The sequence below is a fragment of the Heterocephalus glaber genome, unplaced genomic scaffold, assembly GCF_053883595.1.
Source record: "Heterocephalus glaber isolate CG9 unplaced genomic scaffold, H.glaber_assembly_v1.0 deba00001688, whole genome shotgun sequence".
Lineage (NCBI taxonomy): Eukaryota > Metazoa > Chordata > Mammalia > Rodentia > Bathyergidae > Heterocephalus > Heterocephalus glaber.
Window position 1 is genome coordinate 2,241,548 of NW_028258413.1, and position 23,031 is coordinate 2,264,578.

The window sequence follows — 23,031 nt, forward strand, 5'->3', positions numbered from 1 at the left end:
GCTTTCCTCTACACCAATGACAGACTCACTGAGAGAGAAATAGGGCAAATAATTCCTTTCACAATAGCATCCAAAAAACTGAAATACCTAGGAATCATCCTAATGAAAGAAATCAAAGACCTCTTCTCTGAAAACTATGGCACTCTGAAAAGAGATATTGAAGATGATATCAGAAAATGGACAGACATCTCCTGCTCCTGGGTAGGAAGGATTAATATAGTGAAAATGGCCATACTTCCAAAACTGCTATATAGATTTAATGCAATTCCAATCGAGATCCCAGCAGCATACTTCACGGACCTTGAGAAAACAATCCAAAAATTCATTTGGAACAAGAAGAGACCCAGAATAGCAAAAGCAATTCTAGGTAACAGAGACATGGCAGGGGGCATCACAATCCCCAACCTGCAACTATACCTCAAAGCTACTGTGATAAAAACAGCATGGTACTGGCACACAAACAGAATTGAGGACCAGTGGAACAGATTAGAAGATGCAGAAACAACACCAGACACACTCAGCCATCTCATCTTTAATAAAGGAGCCAAACACCCTCACTGGAGGAAAGATAGCCTCTTTAATAAATGGTGCTGGAAAAATTGGACTTCAACTTCCAACCATTTAAAAATGTAGAAACGGTTTTGACTTGTCTGCAGCCCTTACAGAAACAGGCTGGCAGACGTTTGCTGACCCCTGAGACAGAGGAAGGAGGAGACAGAATGGGAAGCAAATGATGATGGGATAGCATCATATGCACGTGTTGTTTGTATTGGGTTAGGCTGGATTATGCTCAAATAACAGACAACCTCACAAACCTCACTGATCTACAACAACAAAGGAGTATTTCTCACTCACAGTGTGTACTGTGGGTTGGCTACATTCTGCTCCAGGTTTTGTTTTTTTTTAATCCTGGAATTCAAGCTAAGAGAGTAGCCTCCGACTGAAACACTGCCGGATGTGGTAGCAGGAGAAAAACAGAGCAGGGCAAACCAGGTGTGGCCCTGGAGACCACCTCTGCCTGCAGTTACACCCAAGACCTTGACTCACATTTCATGACACTCACTAGGCTTGAAAAAATGCCAGACGTAAAAGCAACATTCAGTGGTAGTTTTCCCCCTATGAAAACTGTGACAAAAACACAGCTCTATCTAGTGTGCGCGAAGCCTTTTACAAACCCAGATTCTGCTTGAGAAGGGACTTGATGAAGAACCTTATACCCTTAGAGGATGAAGCCTAGCTCTTCTTCTCATGTAGGGGCAAGAGAACCCCACAATTGCTTCTCAGTTTTAAGGGTTAGAATGGAAGGAGAGAGAATGACCGGAGACAAGTTGTGACCTGCTTTATTTATCACCCCTCAAACTTCTAGTTTTCTTCGAAGAGTTTATTTCATAAACAGAGGCCTTAATCGCCTCTTCCCAATTTGTCCGCTTGAAGCAGTGTGTTGGCTTCCAGGGCTCTTCTCAGCAGGCTTAGAATTTGAAGCTAGGATGTTAATCTCCAGCTAGTGGCGTCTTCCTGGTGATTTAGGAAATCCATGTCCTTTTTTGCTTTTGAAATAATTTTTGAAAATGTTTTTAAAAATTTACCTGGAATTTTAAAAAATCTCTTTTTGTCTTCATTTGAAGTTGCTAGTTTAGCTGTGTGTATTAAGAAGTCATAAGAAACAGCAATAGGAAAGTTGATGACGTTTCGGAGTACATGACTGTGACACATGGTTGTATAGACAAACTGGAAGCTAAGGTTTTAGTTGGACCCATTGGTTGTGTTTCTCATCAAGCCAATCCTAAATTGCCCTAGAGTTCTGAAGGTTGCCTATAAACTGAGATTTCCCTGGCTACAGCAGATTGGGACATAGGAGTTTTCCATCTCTTCTCCCCTTTGGACGTACACTGTGGATTGCGAGACATCAAGTGCCACCTTAAGCCTATTCTGGCCACCGGTTTCTATGAAATGGGTGTCTTTAACCAATTCAGGCATTTAAATTTGGTCAGTGCTATTCTGTACGGATGCGGATCTAAGGGTTTATTTTAACACTTAGCTATAAGAAGATACATCCTCAGATATGCAGAGCCATGCTAGAGACTTCCATGAGTTTCTCTATTTTCACACTTAGATTGCTAGGTTAGGTCAAAGTGAAAAGCTAATTCCATTTAGCTTCATGGAATAGTCTGCCACCTCCCTTTCCTGAACAGTTTCCAATTATTTAGCTTCTTTCCGGTAAAAATCCATGGAGCATAGTTAAACACTACGTTCCCTCTAATTTCACAGCACATTTGGAGGGGCTTTGTAAGGGATGGGTGTAAGATGAGAAAGTCCCAAGCATGAAAAAGGTCGCTTCTTGAATCGTAGATGTGACTTGCTAAATTATTCAGGGAATGCCGTTGTCATGTTTATTTAGGAGAAAGTGACACCGAAAAACAATATTTTTCAAGGTAATAATTTAGATTTATTTTTAAAAAGAACGAAGAGTTCTCTTGTTGATTTTATAAGAGAAAAACCAACAGTCAGCCATTTCTTTGGCTAATTCATGCAGTCCTCCAGCAAAACTTAAGCCCAGGTTACTTTGGTAGGATTTAAAGTAGTAAGACATATGTGAATAAAATGATATTAGGTCTGTGTAATTCAGAATAATAAAATAAAGATTAAGATGGTAATATGTCCCTCAAGTACTGATATTTAAACTTTAAAAATCAATCAAGAGAGAAGATTAAGTGGTGTTTCTTTGGTACTGAAAATGTAAAGCTAAGACCAAATTGTTCTATTTTCACAGATTTAAGATACAAAGAATGATATTTAAAGACATTAAAATGACTATTAAATTCTCTTCAGTTTGTAAAGAATCTCTTATGAAGTACATTTAGAAGAAATCCCTGAGTATATTAAATACTCTATTAGTATCTTCCTTCACAAACAAAGAAGAACAATTTAAAAGCTTTGCAAGATATCGAGGCAGCACTTAGCAAAAGCAGCAGCATCAGAAGCATGCCTATCAGGTCCCTCTGCACTGCTGGTAAATTAGGTACCAAATGTTTTGCTTAATAGGAAAAACGATAGTCATAAAATTAAAATGACATTTGAACACATTAACCCTTCTTTGGTAAATCAGAAAACCACTCTCGTATGGCGTCTCTATTTTGCTTTAGCCATTCAATATTGTTTGTCACTGTTTCCAGGACTTGTTCCCTAGGTTTTTCTCCTGCTCCAGCATCTGGATATTTTTCAAAAAAACTCTTCATCTAGAAAAGAGAAGGAAAGAATTAAGGATGTTGTTTTAAGGCCGATTACTCTTCTTTAAGAATTTCGCTTACAAGATGGACTTGCTTCCTTTTCCCACAGAAGCCCAGGTCACCACACACCAAGCCATGCCTCTCGGTGCAGCACTGGACGGAGCCCACGTCTCAGATTCAAGATTGTGTGGCGCTGGGACAGCTGGCCAAGCTAACAGAGGCCCTGGCTAGGGCACATCGGAGACAAGAGTGGTGCCCACTTCTGCTCCTGCTCATTTCTCTGTTTTCTGTGCGTTCTCTGGAAAATGTGGCCCACAGATGATGGTTTTGCCTACCTTTTCTCTCTAGGAGTCTGGACTATTTTAATGTGCTTCCAGTTCAATTACAAAAGATGCATAAAAAATCTTTGCTCAACTTGGTCCTTTCCTCCTTTCTGTCCTCCAAAACTCTTCTCAAACTCAACCACAGTACTGTTTGCCAGTTACAGAAATAACCATTATTTTGTTTCTTAACAGATCCAAGAATCCTAATATTTCAATATCTAGTCAATACCAGTTTCCTGCACTCTCTATTTGTCCAACATGAATGGACACTTTTCCTTCCTGGGAATTCCGATTTGGAATTCATCTGGAAATTCCAAAACTCTGAGTTTTGAATGGAATCAAATCTTGAAGAGGGCATTCTAGAGTTGCCATTACCAGGAAAGGGGAGGCACAGTGTCCATGCTCTGCTGCACCCAACGGTCTCCAAGCGTCCCCAGCTGTCTCCTTCCCCAGTTTTAAAATTTTGTTTCCTGCTCATTTGAATTTTTTTCAGTTTAGAAGAAATAGGTATGTGTTTTATTTATTTATTTATTTATTTTTAAGATTTGTTTCTCATTGTCTTCTGTGATCTGAGAGGAGCAAACAGCATTTCTGTTTGAGAAATGAGTTTGATGTGTTTCCTTCTAGACAAACAGAGAGGAACTGTCCTCTTCCTACCTCCCAGAGCTGCAACTCCGTGTTGAATGGCTCTGCTATTGTGACGATCCGGCCCAGGTTTCGGTCATTGATCGTAAATCTGAAATGAAATATAGAGGCGTCAAAGGAACCCTAAGCATCCAGAACCTTAAATCTCTTTCTAGATGCAAACATTTCCTTTTTCTTGTGTGTGTGTGTTTAAAGTAATTTTCAAAGTAAGCTAAACACAGTGAGAAAACTCGTTTAACTTAAAATAATTCCATTCAGGAGAAATTCTTAATAAATTCTGTGCTTCTTTCTGTAGACCAATTCACACCATTTTCTCAGATGTAGTAGGCTGATCACTGAATTCTCCAAATATATTCTCTTTTCTTGCATACCTGAGCACTCAGCTAATAACTGTGTTTCTCAGGCACCCTCACAGCTGGGTGCAGACCTGTGACCCAGTTCTTAGCAATAGAATATGATAGACTTTTAGAGATGATGTTCTTTTCTTGTCTCTCTCTCTTTTTTTTTTTTTTTTTTGCATATTCTCTCTCTCTCTTTTTTTTCCAGTACTGGGAATGGAACTCAGAACCTTGCGCTTTCCAGGCAAGCTCGGCACCACTGAGCTACATCCCGGCCCTTGCATATTCTCTCTTAAAGAACAAGAGTCCAGGGCCGGGAATGTAGCTCAGTGGTTCTGCCACCTGCCTCGCAAGCACAAGGACCTGAGTTCAATCCCCGGTACCAAAAAAAAAAAAAAACAAAAACAAGAATCCAAAGTTTTCTTATCGACTATAAGGTACGTGGGTGTCACATACATACAGATCTAATCACAGCCAGTCACAAAATAGAGTATAAAATTTGACCCCCAGAATCTTGGAAAGGGAGACAGGAAAATATATATAGATACAAAGTAGTAAGACACTTTATATTTAAGGATTATAACATAGCAAAAGCAAAAAAACTATGAAGACTAAAAACTGAGTTTGTCTTATACACATTTAAAAGTTTTATACTAAACAGAACTTCCAATAAACAAAATTAAAAGTAAACTCCAGCTGGAAATCGTCGTACCGTATGTGATAGAGCACGCATTTTTACTATATACGGGTAAAGAGGGCGAGATGTGCCAATGTGAAATGAGCAGAGGGAAGAAGAGGTGCCGGCGGGAAAAGACAACATCTTCTCGGTGGTCACCACACGCGCTCCTCTGCGCCCCAGGCCCAGGGCCCCCTCCTGTCACAGACACCCCGAATTTAAACCCACCTCGATTCTCATCCCTGAGCCCTCCGCTCACTGCCCAAGCGTGACTGAGGCACAGGTGAGGCTGACCCTGCCGCTGCGGGTGGGGCCCACTTTCCGCCTACAGGAGGTTTACCTTCCCACCCCTCTGCAGTGCCGGGTGAGGGCGCGGGCCAGTGTGCGCACGAGCCCCCTGCCGCTCCCTGGCCATGGCCCCACCGCCCGCTTTAGAAAACCTCTGCTCCTCCTGATCTCCCTCTCGAGGACGAGGACGATGCATGAGGCGCCTGGTCCCTTTCTCTCCCTCCAAGGCACAGAGCCATCTTGGGGGACTTCCAGGTCACGTGGAGAATCCGTCTAACACACACGTTAGCCTCTTAGTTTCCTGACCGCATTTCCAGTGATATTTCCTGAGCTCCACCTCAGCCACCCCGTTCCCGTGATAATCTGTGATAACCTTTAGTAATCTGTATCTAAAGTCGTAAGTTTATGTGCCCTCCGCGATGTAATATATCGTTTAGTTTCCACTATGTCCACTCCTGGGCTCTCCCTGGATTTCTGGCCCATTGCCCATCCCCACTTCCACTTTGACCTAGACATCAGCCTTTCCTTTTCTCATTTCTTTCTCTATGTAGTTTGGATACCATGATCGAACCATTTTCATTACACGTTCGCCCTAACCCTCAGCCTCCTGGCATTTTAATAATTTATGCCTAGCAAAACCCCAATTTTGGATGAAATAAAGTTCCTCTTCTCTGAGTTTGTATCTGGTGGTCAGATTCTGTCAGGGAAGTTGCTGAGCTTTCCCGCACTGTTTCACTATAAATGCATGGATTTACATCTCAAACGGATCCTCACACTGATGATCCTCTTGCATTACCTTGGCCAGTTACTTTGCTTCTTTTGAATTAAAAAAGTTTCCATTCCTTTTCCATCTTCACTTTGCCTCTTGCTCCCCCAACCTCAAGATGTCCTTGCCTTTTTTTTTTTTTTTTTTTTGGTACCAGGGATTGAACTCAGGTCCTTGCACATTCGAGGCAGGAGGCAGAACCACTGAGCTAAATCCCAGCGCCTTCTACTTCTTATAGAAAATGCACAATAACACCTGTATCTTTTAGTTTACAAGTATACAAATACAGCTGTCTTCCTTCTTTCCCCTGCACTTTGGTTGCTGTTTATTCCCCCTTTCTTAAACATCTTATTTAAAAAAGTGTTTTCCTGTTTCACATATGAAATATCTCATTTTCCATCGGATCTTTCTCATCAGCATTTAAGTACATTCAGTATATTAAAATATTTCTCATATAAAAAAGAAGAAAACCTTCCTTTACCTAGCATCTTTCCTAAGATCTTTCCCTCGCTGCAATTCATAGTCAAACTTTCCGAGACCGTTCCTCACTGGTCATGCATTGACTTTGCTCAGCTGGCTCTGCATCCACTACTCCACTGAAAATTCTTTCAAGGCTTTTAGGTCAGTAAATCCAGTGACCTTTTTGGTCTTCAGTTTACTCAAATCAACAAAGGACTATACCCTCCTTGAGATCGTCTCTACTTTCACCCTCAGAAGAGAAACAGACATCAGAGCAGGACACTGGCCCCGGGAGCTTCCTGAAAGCCATGCCCTCGGCAGTGTCCTGGCCCTCGGGCCTCATTGGCCACCCAACCCTAAACGTTCCCATCATCTCTTTGCCTTCACCTTTACAGGCACAGGCCAGTCAACCTCTGCCTTTTGCTGGGACCGTGGCAATAGCTAACTGCTCTTCCCAGCTCCTTTCTGGCCCCCTTCCACCAGTTTTCTTTTAAAACTAAAATCAATTATTTCACCTTTGTACGTAAAAGCCATTCATGACTTATTGCTCTTAGAACAAAGCCCAGATTTTAACATGACTCTGCAACACTTAGCCTTCCCGCTCTCTTCCCTTTCCTGACAGATCTCCACCTAGGAATGCTTCATTTCTTGCACACCGAATTCACTCCTGCTCGACCTTCAGCTTACCCAGCCCCGCTCCGGAAGGGCACCCCACCTCTTTCCCTTCACATCAGCTCAGTGCACCCCAACCTCTTCTGTTGGCAGTTGCAGTAGTTTTAAGTATACAGGTTTTACTGGTAACCCCCTTATTCCAGCAGCCCCAGTGCCATTGTCATGCAGCACATCGTAAATGCTCCACATAGTTTGCTGAGGGAAAGACTTAAAATGACATACTCGTTTTTATCTGTTCAGCTAGCAAGATGATTTAAAAATGACAATGCTGAGTAATAGAGAGGGTTGGGAAAATAAGCAGTTACTAGTAAACTTTTTCTGGGTAATTTTTGTCCATCTATCAGAAACCCCAAAATGAACACTTTCTTTAAGCCCATGGTATTACTTCCAGTGTTCTTTATATCCTGAAGATATTGTCAGGGACATTCAAAAGAACAAAGAGACTCAGTTTCAAAGGTGTTGCTCATCAATGCATTACTGATAGCAGTGGAGGAACAATTCCATTGTCAGTAGATGGAGACTGGCTATGCAAACTGAGCCTTATCTACACACTGAAATACTACTCGGCCAGGACAACAACACTGCAGAAGGTTATTTCAATCTAGAAAAGAAGGTCACATAGATCCAGAAGGGGGACTATTAGGAAGGGAGGGAAACGGGAAAGAGTGTAAGGGGGAATAGAAAGGAGGGTCCATAGATCAAAGGATATTTTTTCATGTATGAAAACATTATGAAGGAACTCATTGTACTGTTCAATTAATAAGTGCTAATAATTATAATAAAAAGAAACAAGAAACATAAAAACTTGAAAAGATATCCACAATATACAGTGTGATCCAAATTATGTGTGATAAAAGGCAAATTATATGCATATTTCTATTTCTGTACAATAAATTAACGCCCATAGAAAAATGACTTGAGAGAAAACAGTGAAAAGAGAAGTTATTTCTAGGCGATTGCACTGTAGGTAATTATTGTTATTATTACTTATCTGTGTTTTGTACAAAAAATGACATAGTTTAACATAAGAATATACAAATTTTAAAAGGGAAAATACACTGAGTTGCTGCAATAAGATGTAATACAATTTTTAATGACCTGTAATTTCTATACTATTTTTTTCAGCTAAAAAAAAGAATTGAGATGGGTTATGTACATGTACCAATTCCCCTCAATGAATGTAATAATGTACTGCAAACAGGCTCTAATAAAAATTTTAAAAATATTTCTCTCTGCTTTGTTGTTAGTGACAAAAATTAAATGACCTGCTTGGGAACTAGCAATGAATGGATTGCAGAAAAACAGCAACTACCTGTATAAATAGTATAAATGATAGAACAAAATATGTTCATCCCAAGGCACAAATATATCAAGTGTAGAAAATAAAGGGGAATGTGCTATGTATTTATTATACTGGTTATTTTAAAAACTAAAATAATGATGTAATTATCTTAAATGGTTTGAAAAAATTATATAAAATTATCTTCTTGGACTTAATAGTCATATATTAGTATGTTATGCAAAACAAATTATTTGGCTATGCATAAAACTTTTAGTTAAATGCTTATTATTTTATGAGCTAGTGTTTAAATTGTTTCAGTCATATTCATTAAATCAAAATTATTGCTTTGATTTTTCATCAGTAGTCATAAACCAAAATCAATCTTAATACACAACACTACTGACTTACTGGGTTCATTCAATTTCATAAATTCACCTATAAGTTTAGTAGAAGAAACAAAAGTAGAGAATGATTTCTAAGTGTCTTTGGGAATCTGTGGTTAAGGCTTGAATTGGCAAAACATTAATGGGGTGGTGATCAGTTGTCATAAAAATCCATATGACAAAAGTTTTACTAAAAGGCAGCTTGTTTAGTTAGGGTGGCAAAAACTGTTCAGAAGTAGAAGCAGGAAGACTATGCATCCTGTAATTTGGAAAACCTTCAAGAGTTTGGAAATATTTGAATAAAGATTTGCTCATTTCAGTTTAATTTGTCTTATACAATTTTTCATAGGGAAAATTCTATTTATTGAAACAAAACCCAATATCACTTTTTCGTGTAACTGTCAGACATGTGGTTATTATATAATTTTATGTTTGGGGCCATGCGAAATAATAATTTATGAAAGTTAAGTCACTACACTATGAAGAAATACTAAAAGCCTGGGGCAAGACTTTTGGAACTAGTTCTGGAAATGGTTTATCAATTTATTTTCCTTGAAAAATCTTCAGTTTACTAGGGGTAATTTATTTATTTTAAGGACAGATATTTATGGCCTCTGAGAAAAGGTAAAATCTATTTTTTGACTTTTTAATTTTTAAGGTATAATAAAGAATTCATTTTTACAAGTGAAAATTATATTAGTTTAAATAAGTCACACCAATTCTATTCAAATAGGCCTTAAAATACTCTATTTAATAAACACAAAACATATAGTGCATGTCATTAGGCATATATATTTCATTTTTTTAGGCATAAATATTTCAAAATAGAGGATGTTACCTTATATGATATGAACAGTTGCACCCCCATAACAAGTTCTTAATAGGTAGATTTGTTCATTCTAAACCAAGTATTCTATGGAAATAATTAGAAACAAAGTAACAATACAAGTGTATGTGGTGTACTGTCCAATGTAATGAATAAATAGTTTCACTTGCTAGTCACAAGAACAGAAAGAGAAATATCTATCACAAGCAGGCAAAAACAGTGTAGAATATCTTGGTTGAAAGACAGAGATATAATGTGGATCTCAGAAGGAAACAAAATATAGACACAGAGGCAATGGTGAAGTGTAGGACAGAGTAGAGAGAAGATATGAAAGTTACTGCTGTGGTTAGCACTTCCCGCAAGGCAGCTGGTATCAGCGAGGCCAAGCTTCAGTAGGGACGGGAGATTAGGAAAGATAACAGAAACTGTTTCCTAATGTGAGGATTGTTTACACATTTATTTGGGACAGGTATTTATTCTATTCTTTATTTTTTACTCTGTCAAAGAAATGTCTTTTTAATGGAAATTAAACATTACATTTAGACTAGAACCCAAAATAGCAATATTTCTTCTGCGTGGGGCCAAAGAAATAAGAAATTTGGAAAAGCATCTTTTTCATTGATTTTTTTTCTCTTCTTTTATCTCATTTTCCATTTTAAAACTCTAAATGCCAGGCACAGGATGTAGGTTGGTGGTAAAGTGTGTGCTTTGCAAGAGCAGGATCTCAGATTCAATAAGTAGCACACAAAAAAACCCCAAAACCAAAAACAAAACACCCCCACCCGGTGCTGCTATTGCTTAGGAAATACAGTTAGTTCCCTTTCGAGAACTGTTCAGAGCAGGTTAACAGTTGAAGTATCTGATCAGGAAAGGTAAGCCTTACCACCCATATAAGCTCAGTAAGGTACAGGGCTCCAATTTGAGCCCAAGTCCAGCAATTCTTATTGACTTTTCATCAGACATTCATTGACAACTAAATATGTGCGTGGCATTGTGCTAGGTACTACCACGGTAGGCAGAATAATACTCACTTGTTTTAATCAACCCTCCATCCCCACAAAAAAGCAATTTAGTTATCTCTCTGGATTTCAGAGTCCTTTAGTTCAATTGAAAATAATCATTTCTAGAAAAACTGTGCCTAAAATTAGCTAGCACTTGTTTCCCTGGCAAGAAAATATCATGATCCTTTACCTCTGATAATATCCCATTTCAGATACTGTATAGATGCCAGAGAAAGCACACCAAGGAGAAAAGGAAGGCGCTCGAAGATGATGTCAGACAGCGAAGACAATAGGCCATTACTGCTCTCCCACCTGTTGACAAGATAGTCCCAGTTGAGCTGTATCCAGTTCCAGGCCATGCTCTTCCCATAGCTGTTGTATGAGATGTATCGGATGACTGTAAACACATCCTGACTTTTAATAAGGTTTGGGTCCTTGAGCAAATCCAAATACCTAAGAGGAGGCAAACGAAAACAACTCAAAATTAACTTTTAATGTTCACCATTAGCTAAATTCCAGTCCAACATAGCTTTCATTCCAACAATCTAATTCTTCAGGCATAAAATGACAAAGTGAATTAACTGTGACAAATGATGAAAGATGACTTAAAAGTTTGTAATATATATAACTGTCTCTAAAAAATAACCTATGCTTTTGAGGACTAGTAAAGTATAAACTACAGAAACATTAAAAATGGAATTATTTCTGAAATACTAAAACAATTTTAAAATACTGAATTTTAATGGTTGATTTGTTAAAATAACGTTTATTAAATAGAAGTACTTTATCCACTTATCTATTATCCCACTGAATTTTTTGAAAAAGCAGTTGAAAATTAAGAAAAAACAGTTGTACTCTTATTTGCTATAGGATAACAAACTTTCTTTGCTCTTCCCTATATTATAAAAATCCTAATATAATCTACATGGTTAAACTAGTTGGCTATGCCTGTAGCATAATGCAAATAGATCCAAGATAATTTAAATGACTAAATAGATTCTATTAAATTTGTGCCCTGGGTTGTAACTAGAGTTGCATTTATAACCTAAGACCCTACAGAAGTGCATAATGTCCTTAGAAAAATATTCCCAAATAACATTGGTACGTAATTTATTTGGTAGGGGAAGGGTGCGCCAAGAGAGATATCTGCTGCTGATAAATCAGATATACTTCCTCATTCTGGCCTTGTTGCTCTGTCCCTTCCCACCCACTGGCTTGGACCCTTCACACCCTTAGAGGGTGAGAGATGATCATTTCAACAAAAGGACCACTGTGCAACTTGCATTGTGAGGTAGTTCTGAGAGGCAGCCTTCATCAAAGACAAAAGATATCTCCACATTTCTTTTGTTTTATTAAGACATCAAGAGCCAGGTCAGCATACTTGGCCACAGAAATTTATCCCAAGAAAGCCTGGGAAAGCTCAAGCTTGAAGGTTAGTGTACGCTACATGGGAACCGGAAACACCACTCCGCCTGGGCCTGAGAGGAAAGTCCTCCATTCAGCGTCCACTCTTGTGCTGCATCCATCACGGTATGGGAGATGGACAGTACATCCTGGGCAAGTGAGATGAAGATGTGAATGGGTGTCAGGTGAGACTCCTGGTTCCTTGGGGGACCGAGATGTCGTTCAGTCTGATGATAGATGTGCAGGGTGCTGAAAAGGCTTCTGGGAAGACAACAATGCTCCACAGCAGAGGTACTCCATGAGCAAGAGAAAATGACCAGGACCACAACTTTGATCTGTGCCAGACAGAGTTCCAGCAGGTAAAATATGACCAATAACGACCCAGTGGAATCTGGTCCAGGATCAACGTAGTTAAGTACTGAGTGCAATGCCAGTAAGGACCACAGTTTCTTTCTCCATCACTACAAGGTGACTTATGTCTCCCTGTACAGGAGCATCTTAGGGAAGGAAAGGGACTCTAGAAGACTGGACATTTACCCCAAGAGACTATTTAAACTAGATTTATAATTTAACAACTAATTTAAAAACTGAGAGTGCTTAAATTTAAAGAGTCCAAGACAAAGATTGTGTCAGTTGTTCCCCATCTTATAGCTCAAGACTCTTGGGGACCCTTGAGAACAAGACAGGAAGTAACAGTACTTCCTGGTCTGTACCGGCATTGGAGCAAGTAGCCTTACACTGACAAGACATTCGGCACACTTAGTACATGTTTTGGATAAAAGAGGAATTCTAGGGAAGCTCTTACTGCAGAGCTTTCCTTTGCTCTGGCCATGATTCAAATTTGAAAGTTGTGTAAATGGTTGGGATAACACTCTCAAATGTGGATATATTGTCTCACATTTTTAGAAAAGCTTACTACACCCACGAAAATAAATTTTTTGTGGTAGTTAATGCAAGGTGCAATAATTTGCCTTTCGTCTTGGAGGGAGTATTTCAGAGCTCCCAGAAACTGCACTGAAGGTGTGGGCTTCTGCATTTTTGTGCAACCTATCCCCAGTACTCTAGTTTGCAAGGATCCTTACTAACGAATCAGGAGTACTTTCTAATTTCCTTATCAGATATAATTAGTGCAGTGCTGTAAACTAATGATCAGGGTAATATTTTGATGGGTCTGAAGATGATCCAATTCTTTTTTATCTAAATTAATTTTTAACTGAGATAAAAACAAAATTGTGCATATTAACAAAATATCCTGTGATGTTAAGATTATAATGCTTTTGATGGACTATTTTGTGAGAGCAAGTGGAATGGACACAGCGCTGAGTTAAAGTGGGAAGGTGTATTGCTGACCTGCTTGGTAAAAGCAAACTACTTCTGGTAGTTTCAAATTGGTATTGCAATTTAGTCTACTTGCTGCCAAAGCAAGCACTGATATTGTAATATAATATTTACATTCTGCCTATCAGAAAGTTATAAGTTTCTCAAGGACAGGTATCAGGTTGTAATAATTTTTTCTCATCTATCTAGCTAGCTAGCTATCCATCTTATTCCTATACATAGAAGGAGCATCATAAGTGTTGGTTAAATGAAGTAAACAATTCAGTCACTGAAGCGAGTTAATTTGGGGCATAGGTGTGGAGTGGGCAAAGATTCCTAGGTGGGTATCAAGTGGTCTCTGTAGAATGTGTGTGTGTGTGCGTGTGCACTGGCACAGATACTCCTCTTTGCTGACAGAGTTCAGCTTTCTTCTGGGGTCGCTAGCTATCCCTGGTCCTAAGGAAGGTAAGCTCCTACCATAGCCCTAGAGAGTCATAATGGCCCAAACCAGTCAAAAGAATTCAAGTTTATCTTAGTTAGCAAAGGCTCAAATGGTAGACCTGGACTTTGACCCAGAATGGTCAAGTATGGCTCTGCTGTAGATTGTGCAGAGCAGAGAAGATGACTGTCCTCTTGGCGTAAAAGACAGAACCTGAGAGAACAAACCTTTTACTCCTGTTCTTTCTTCACTTGACATCTTTGGGTGAAGGCAACATGCTTGAAGTGAGAAAACATCCACTACACAGAGCATGGAAGAATGGAAAGAGAAATAGCCCAGGTCCTGGATGAAAATGTTGATCCATTGCACATAATTGGAAACTACCTACCTCCAGAATATTTTCATATGAGATTACGTTTCTTTATTTTTTTTAAAAAATGTCTTTATTCTTTAGGCCAATCTTATACAAATATTTTGTTTCTTACAGGAAAAATTATTCTTAATGGTTAATTTGGAAATGACATCACAATTTATTAATCAAACTCTTAAAGAGATTGTAACATATAAACTATTAAATACAATTCGTATCAGTGAGATAAAAGCCACCTTGGGCTAGGAGTGCATCCAAGTGGTTAAGTACTTGGCTAGCATGTTTAAGGCCCTGGGTTCAATCCCCAGGACCACAAAACCAAAAGCAAGCCAACAAAACCCCACTAATTTACCTTGCCAAAAGAGGAACACTCTTCACTGATGCTAATCCATACAGCAGTTTTTCTTTTTCTTGAGCTAGCGAAGTACTCTGGTACTGTTCTAGAGTATAGTTCCATGAAGCCTCATTGCCAGAGTTCTGCATCCCATACCGGTAAACCAGAAGCCTGAGATTTACAGGAATACTGGAAGAAGACACAATGTTTCAGAGACTTATTTATTTATTTCTCAGTTTTAAGTCTGGTTTTAAGGATACAAAGTGAGCAGTCACCTTACAGTCCCAGTTAGCCACAGTTCAAATAGCTGGGAAGCATTGTTCAAAGCTTCTGTATCACCCATCTTGCAGGCAAAGCCTAACACAGAGGCTCTGAGTAACCTTTAAAAAGCAGACAAGCACAAAGCCAGAGCTGTAAGCACTTTTCTTCATGTCTTAAAACACACCAACAAATGTTAAATGAATGTTAGCTTTAAAAAGATGAAAAATAACTTTGTGAGGTGGTCACCAGTATCTTTCCATCCCAGAGAATCTGCAATGGGCTTCACTTGGCTTTGGAAGTATTCCTGAAATAAAAGCACCAGGTACCATGAGACATAATTTACCATCTGTGAACAGTCTTCATAATCTGAAGCCCCCCGTGGGTTCTTTCTTTCCTCCTCTCTCAGAGAACTCTGAGCCTGACTTAGAAAGCAGTGTATTTAGCTTTTATCACATTGCAATTTTGCTTCAGTCCTGAAGGTAAGAGGCACCTGGATCTTTCTCTAATGTTTGACAATACTTGGGGTCAGCCCTTTAATTACCTTACATTTCTTAGTTAACATGTGTAACAAGGAGGAAAACACCCAACACATTTCTGGCAATAAGAAGATTGTTCAAGTACTGATGAAATAACAGACATAATTGATATTCACAATTTACAAAATACTTTTACATCATCTGATTCTTGTTATCCCATTGTCCTAGGAAGGCAAGCACTAGTGTCCTTACTGTACAAAGGAAATAACATCCACAAGTACAAAATCACTGTCCCAAGGTCTTTCATTTAGTAAATTCCAGAAAGTTAGGGAATTGAATCCAGATTTTTTTTTTTTTTTTTTGGTACCATAGTTCGAACTTGGGACCTTGCGCTTGCAAGGCAGGTTCCAGAATCATTGAGCTAAATCCGTGACCCTTGAATCCAGATTTTTTAAAAAAAATTACAAATGTCCTGCAAAAGCACTGTAGAAATCAGCAAAAAACCCAAAAGTATTTAGAAAGACTATCTTGTACATAAAATCCCAAGGTGGAAATAATAGCAGTAACAATGAGGAAATATAATGTTATATTTTGATAAAAGTAAATTCATTTTAAGAGACAAGTTAAAATAGGACCAAGTTAGTATTTATGGTTTTAAAGTCCTTTAAATCTTCTTTCATTTTTTTTGGCGGGGGGAGGGTACTAAGATCGAACTCAGGACCTCGTGCTTGCCAGGCGGACGTGACACCACTGAGCTACATCCCTGATCCCAAATGCTTTAAATTTTCAATAAAATATTAACCGCTGTATTCCTTCTGATACTAAAATGTATACATTTATATAGTATACTGAACCCCAAACACTGACACACTTCAAGTTGAAAGAGCAGACAGCCCATCATTGATCAGTCCCATGAGAAATGGCTGGGACCCCCAGAGCCCTTTCTCTCAGAAATGTTCTATTCTGCCAGTGGGTAAACGCTTCCTTTCATGCTACACCGCAGCATTAAACATCACCTCAATCAGTGGGTACAGCTCCTTATCGTCTTCAAACATGCTGATGATGTAGGTCACGGCTGAGATGGCTCTCTGCCATGGTAAATAATCCCGTTCCCAGTTGAGATACTTGGTCAAGTTCAGAGCCTCACTATAATTTAGAAGCTGAGCTCTAAGAAAGAAAAAAGGACACAATTAATTAAAAACCATAGAGGTTAGTTTCCTCTGGACCGGGGATCCTTGGATTCCATGTTAGGAATTAACATTCCATGTTAATGAGAATTCTTCTATTAAACAATTAAGAAATTGCACTTATTGTTGAAGCCAAATCAAAAGGTTTTCTTCAAAATGATTTATTAGTGCAGTGTGAAGTGATATGTTCATACATTCACTAGAAATGAGGAAAACAACACAAAGATGTACATTTAAAAAATCACGGTGGCAAAAATTCACATGAAATAAAAGTCATTTTACTGTGTGGTTAATATTGATGGATAGAAGCTTTTAAATGTTAAGTTCACAAGCTGATTATAAAATACAGAAGCACTATTATAAATGTATTTTGCTGAAATCATTTATATTTGCATATGAGAGGAAATATCAATAGTCTCATTAATCAAATGCTAAAATATTAAAATTGAGCTCATGCTTTCCTTTGTATGATCCCCTTTCTTACAGTTTACAGTAATTTTCATAAATCAAAATGGATTTTTTCTCTTTCAGAAAATTTGAAGGTAATATTGATATTTAAACATTTAAAGAATCAAACTTCTCCTCCCTCTAAAGGAAGTTTGGAAGCATGCAGAAATATGTTTTCAGGAACCTGTTATACTTCCAACTTTAGCCTAGCTTTTGGGAAGAATGTCAGATGGAAATCCTGGCTTTCTAAAGTACACTTTGAAAGTTTAAAGGTTGATTTTTAAAATTATTGAATATAGGAATATTCATACACTGGGTACTATTATGTTTTAGGTCATTTTAAAGTGAAAAATAATGCAATTTCATCTTGCTTTTTTACCCAGGAGTTTGCTTAGAGCATGAACTAGTACTGGACAAACAGACAGGAGTAAAAACCTTTGACATCATATGATTTGTACTGAAGAAATATGACACAGAATTTGTTTTCAGTTCAGAAAATTGATTTATCTTCATATTTTCTCAGTTTCTTCACTCATTTGGGAGGATTTTCCTTCTGGAGCACTTAGTTTCCCTTAATGCAAGTATAAATAATTTCAAGAAATGAAATATTTTATTGAAAATGTTTGTTAAGTAAAGTATTGTAGCATTTTTTTGTTGCGATTTATAACTTAATGGACAATTTTCTAACTTCAACAATTCTCTACTTTCCTAGGATGAGAGAGCAACATCTATGCCCAATCAGTGTTCGCTTAGGAAATGTATAAAGAACATTTGTAACTGAGTATCAGGTTAATGAAAAGGTTAATGAAACTCTAGGAAGAACAATAGATGCTGTGGTTGGAAGCCACGTGGGCTGGCTGCACATTTCGTGAACATGAGAACACTCAAAGCAATGAGCCTTGGTCACAAGAGCCGAAAGAATTGGCCACAGGGGTAGCACAAGCAGAAGTAAGGAAGAAACCCAACAGCCAAAGGCCTGGGCCAAGTACTGCATATTGGAATGCTTGAGAAATCAGCGTCCTATTCCAGAGCCTTATTTTTGCCAGTTTACTTGGCGGCTACACAGTTGTTCCACTTTAGTACCAGTCAGTGAGGCCCAGGGTCAGGACCCTGCGGCGGAGGTGCATTGCCGCTGGTTGATAGCGTGGGGAGAATATTCTGGGAGCGAAGCTGGTGTACTTTTCCTCTCCTCTGCAGTGCTTGGATTAGTGGCACATCAGAAGAGCAGTGTCGGTGAGAACCAGAATCCTCACATTGGAGGACACACCAGCGACATCTGGAGGGCTGGTTAAATACACCTATCCCAGCCCTTCTGACTCAGTTTCCCAGCAGGGCCCAGTACTATGCGTTTCTCACCAGTTCCAAGGCAGATACTGTTGGAGGAACAAAGACATCCGCAGTGCCTGCCCCAGATTCCCTCAGCGTCAGTCTCTCAGGTCTGCCCCTTCTCCAAAGAGGAGCCCTGGGCCAAGTACATCCACCTCACCCGGGAGGTTACCCAACACCACCCTGCTTACTAACACCCCGATTTAGAAATACAGAGGCCAACAAGCCAGCTCACCTACGCTCTGGTCCAATCTGTGACTTCCTAGTGGGATGTGGCAAAGCTGGACTTCAGATGAGATCACATTTTCCCTGGCCTAGCCTGCTTCTCCTGCTCCCTAGATCACAAGAGAATGAACTTCAAAAACCACCTGAAGAGCCTCCATTTCTGCCTCTGCTTCTGGGGCACTCAATTCAACACAGCATTCTGACTCAACGTTCGGTCTCAAAGTCCTTTTGTTAAGTCTGTACACAAATGGTAGTTCTGAAGGCCAGACTTGCTTGACACCTTTCTTAATTCAAACCTGTTGTACTTAGATGCTGAGACCCAAGGCTGTGGCACTTATTCACGGAGCTGGACTCCAATCCACGGCACAGAGAGGATGGGAGGTGTGACAGAGTTCTCAGCAGATGTAACGGAGATGACACAAAGAGCTTTCTTGCTTTCCTATCTTGAGCTAAGGCCCTTAGGAAGGTCAGGGGCCTCTCGCAGCAGATTTGTATTGTATTTGGGGGAATGATTTGGAAAGACTGCACAGTCCTCCTTAGAGGAGCCTGAGCTAAAAATATCTTGTCAGACATGGCCATTTAGTAGGACAGCGCAAGTGGTTGTGAGAGGTGTGTAGTGTGTAGACGTGACCCCTGGTCATCACTTCTCCTGTAAGGCTTCCATGGTGTGGAGGACACTGCAGGTTCCCAGCTGATGAACTTGCCAACTAAATTCAGATTTCTGGATGAAAACAGTTTCTTTGCAATCAGCTAAATCTTCTTGGGTTCATTTCCTGTTTTCCTCCTCCTTTCTTTTTAAGGATAGTCCATGGAGGGTGTCAAGAGCTACCTATGCAGGTCTGCGGAGTTCTGTCCCTGCCTCTCTACATGCCTATGCAAATTTATTCTGGGACAGAGGTCCAGACTCTTGCTTGGCAGCTGACATTCACTCACCTAGTGGTCTTTATTTGCTAGTATGGTCCTCTTGGATGTCCGTTCTGCTCGAATCTTTAGCGTAGGTGGTCTTCTCTGTCATCTTCTCCATCATTTTCACCTCACCTAGGGGCCCCTGTCCTCACTCACAGGCTTTCCCTTATATTGTTACCCTTCCTTTTCCTGACTATAGCAAAGAGTAGTCTGTGCGCACAATATAAGCCATTGGAAAGAAAAACAAAACAAAACTGCCATAACAGGTGGGGAGAAAGGATTCTGTTTCAGTTTGAGTAAGGCCCCAAGACCAAGACCCTTGCTCCAAACTAAGATGCAGGAACCTGGCTGCAGGACTAGCATGGTCAAGGACAGAGCTTTGTGACCCTCAGCTGATAAGCCACCAACATCTAACGGAAGAGGGGAGAGTGAGACACTGCACAATGGCTTGTGGAGGCCCCAGAGAGCGTGAGGCCCCCAAGGGGCTGGGCTGCAGGACGCGCCCTCATGCCGAGCCTGGGCAGAGGGTTCAGTGGGGTCACTCAGCGAGGTTGTTATGTGATCCTAGAGCCTGAAGCTGCTGCGGCCTGGTGTCTAATACTCTGAGAAGTCTAAGGAGCAGAGACTGTTTGGCCTGAGCTCCGACCTCAGGGTGAGGAGATGGCACTGTGTGGGGTGGCCCTGCCTCCAGACACTGTTGGGCAGAGGATGCATAAATACTTCCTATAGAGCAGAGGGGCCTTGTCTCCCTCAAAGGAAGCGTATGGAAAAGATTCTTAGTGATGGGATGAGTATGGGTGGCAAAGATCCCATGAAGAGAAGAGCCAGCACAAAACACATGCAGAGTTCAGAGGAGCCCACAGGTAGACCAAGCAGACAGTATGCCAGGACTTCCTTTGCTTTTCCTACTCTCCCTCCTTGCCCTTCTTGCATTATTTTGAAAGAACCAGAGGCAGCATGGTAGGTGGGATGAAGGGGGGATTCCAAAGAGGGAAAAGAAGAGAAAATCAAGCCCCCATCCCACTGCAGGTGGCTGGGCTGGGTTTGGGACAGACAGGAGCTTTGCTTGCTTTGAAATCTTCTCTGATTTTACTAGACTGGGTATGCTATGAACAGAGATGGAGTGGGGACCAGAAGTGATGGGGTGCATTTTTATTCCTTCTCCTGACCAAGTCATGTGCCCAGCTAGATATTTCACCAGTGCAGTAAGAGAGCTCCTCAGACTGAGTTTGAAGAGCATAAAGAATGCCTCTATTTTCAGATGCAGGCATTTAGGCATATTATGAAACATAGTCAATACATTTCTGTTTGAACACCTCAGTAGACCCATGTGCGTTCTATCCCCCACAGGCACTGGTCTATTTCACACACATTCCTGCCTTTCCCCCCACCAGTTTTGTAGCAGCCAGGCAGAGCCCTCCCAGCCCTGCTGGCATCTGCTCCTCTCTGAATCCCGTTTTCCTCATGCGTTAGAGGAGGAAATGGGGCCAGGTAAGAACTCAGGAGTCTCCAGCTCTGTGGTGTGATCCGACATATGTTTGGTTTTCAAACTTGTTTCACTTTCATCCTTTCCCTAACTCTTAAAATTGTATGAGGTTCTGGCCAAGGAGCTGAAAAATGTATGACAGTCTTTTAATAGTGTCAGTTATTTGCTTTATATCCAGTTCCCAAGAGAGAAAGCGGTCCACAGTGTTCACCCCATCGTAAAGCAAAACCTCCTGGGTTGGATTGTGACAGAAATTAACCACAGTGAATTTAACAGCCAAGAAGCTGGGATTGAAAAGGGTCATGGGCCTGGTGCATCTAGAGAGTTTCCCAGAAAAAATTCTAAGTGATTTTGTTATATTTAAAATATTTATTATTCATCTTCTTTCACTACTTAATTTCCCAGGATGAACCTAGTGCCTGGTACATATTAGATGCTTAAAACATATTTATTAAATGGGCTAATAGGATACTAAAATGTGAAGCAAATGATCTATTACATATCTGGGGGATTAAACATGAAGCCTAAATTTGAAGATTCACTAAAAAGCACACACAGTGTATGCCATCTACAAAGGAAATCTAGATGACAATTCAGAGGAACTTCACTAGTAATCACTGATGGGTGCATTTTGTCAAGTAATATATATATATATATATATTTGCATAAATATATATACATATGGTCTTTTGCCGGTACTAGGGATGAAATCCATGGCGTTCGTAGTGAGTCCCGCCTGATTGATGATTGACTGATCGACTGAGCATCTTACCAAGTTGGTAAGTTGCCCAGGCTGGGCTTGAATTTTAATCATCCTGCCTCAGCCTTCCAGAGTGCTAGAAATAATACAATTATTATTATTTATTATTGAGCATTCTCTATAAGCCAGAGAATTTTTGAGGAACTTTATATCTGTTATTTATACCTCACAAGAGTCTTATAAGGTCACTCCTACTTTACTCACAAGGAAATTGAGGTAAAGAGTTTATATGGAACCAGGATTTTCATCAGGTTCCAAAGCCCACTTTTAAACCCTGCAATTCTTGCTTGAAAAATGCCGAAAAGGTTTGTTGACTTCCAATGTGCCAGCAAGAACTCCATGTGAAATACCTCTTCCGTGCCTGCACTGCTGCCCCACCATCCCAGCTGCCACCTGTTTAGTTAACACTTACTGAGCAGCATGTTGGTACTTACTGAGCAACCTGTGCAGCAGCCCTCAGTCATGGGCTCAGGCGTCTGCCTTGTGATACTCAGGGTCACAGGTCACAGTGTAACTCTGTGGGGCAGGATGGCGGCTAAGAGGCCCCCACCCCACCGAGGAGCCACAGGAGGCCACCTAAGCAAGAGGTGCCTCCCTCTCCCTCTCAGCGTCTTGCTCAGGTTCAGAACGAGGCCACAACAAACTCAGAGAAATACAGTATGCTGTGTCTCCAGCTCCTACAAAGTCCTGCAAACTTGCTACTAGTGCTGACGACCTGAAACGCACATAGAGGCGCCAGGGTTACCAGCCCTACGGCCCCAACCTATGCTGATGATCCTTGCCCGAGTGCAGGCCACCTTTAGGTCATGGAGGAGAGGCAGCTCCTCAGTGTGCATAACGCAGGTCAGTCCTGAAGCACCTTGGCCCTTCTTCCTGCCCCAAAGACCGGAGCAAGATCTGACAATTCTAGCACTAAAATCTTACTGTGAGCTTAGGCTCAACAAACTAAATTAATGAATCACATTGTTCGTCCTTCTATTAAATCAAATTATGAAGTGCACCTTTGAGGTCTTGCAAACATCACTCCTGATTAGCTCCAGGACTCTGCTACCGAACAGAACCTGCGCACAGCCAGTGGGGTAGGTGAGCTTTCAAATGGTAAGAGCTAGTCTCAGGAACTCTGGATGTAAGGCTCATATGCACATTTAAGAGAGGTCAAGAAAAATAATATTTAAAGTATTGGGTTTTGACAGTTTAGACTAAGTTG

The 23,031-nt window shown here is 40.3% G+C and overlaps 1 protein-coding gene across 1 annotated transcript in view; it reads right to left on the reverse strand.

Moving 5' to 3' along the window:
- Positions 1–2,423: 2,423 nt before the first annotated feature.
- The window catches only part of Enpep (glutamyl aminopeptidase), an 83,965-nt gene continuing 63,357 nt past the window's right edge, over positions 2,424–23,031 (reverse strand). Inside the window, exons 14-20 of the mRNA XM_004867585.4 lie at positions 16,504–16,654; positions 15,242–15,315; positions 15,026–15,130; positions 14,769–14,939; positions 11,199–11,339; positions 4,208–4,286; positions 2,424–3,236 (exon numbers count right to left, since the gene is read on the reverse strand). Of these exons, the coding sequence (XP_004867642.1) occupies positions 3,084–3,236; positions 4,208–4,286; positions 11,199–11,339; positions 14,769–14,939; positions 15,026–15,130; positions 15,242–15,315; positions 16,504–16,654 (874 nt within the window). The 3' untranslated portion in view covers positions 2,424–3,083. The remainder of the gene's footprint in view (positions 3,237–4,207; positions 4,287–11,198; positions 11,340–14,768; positions 14,940–15,025; positions 15,131–15,241; positions 15,316–16,503; positions 16,655–23,031) is intronic.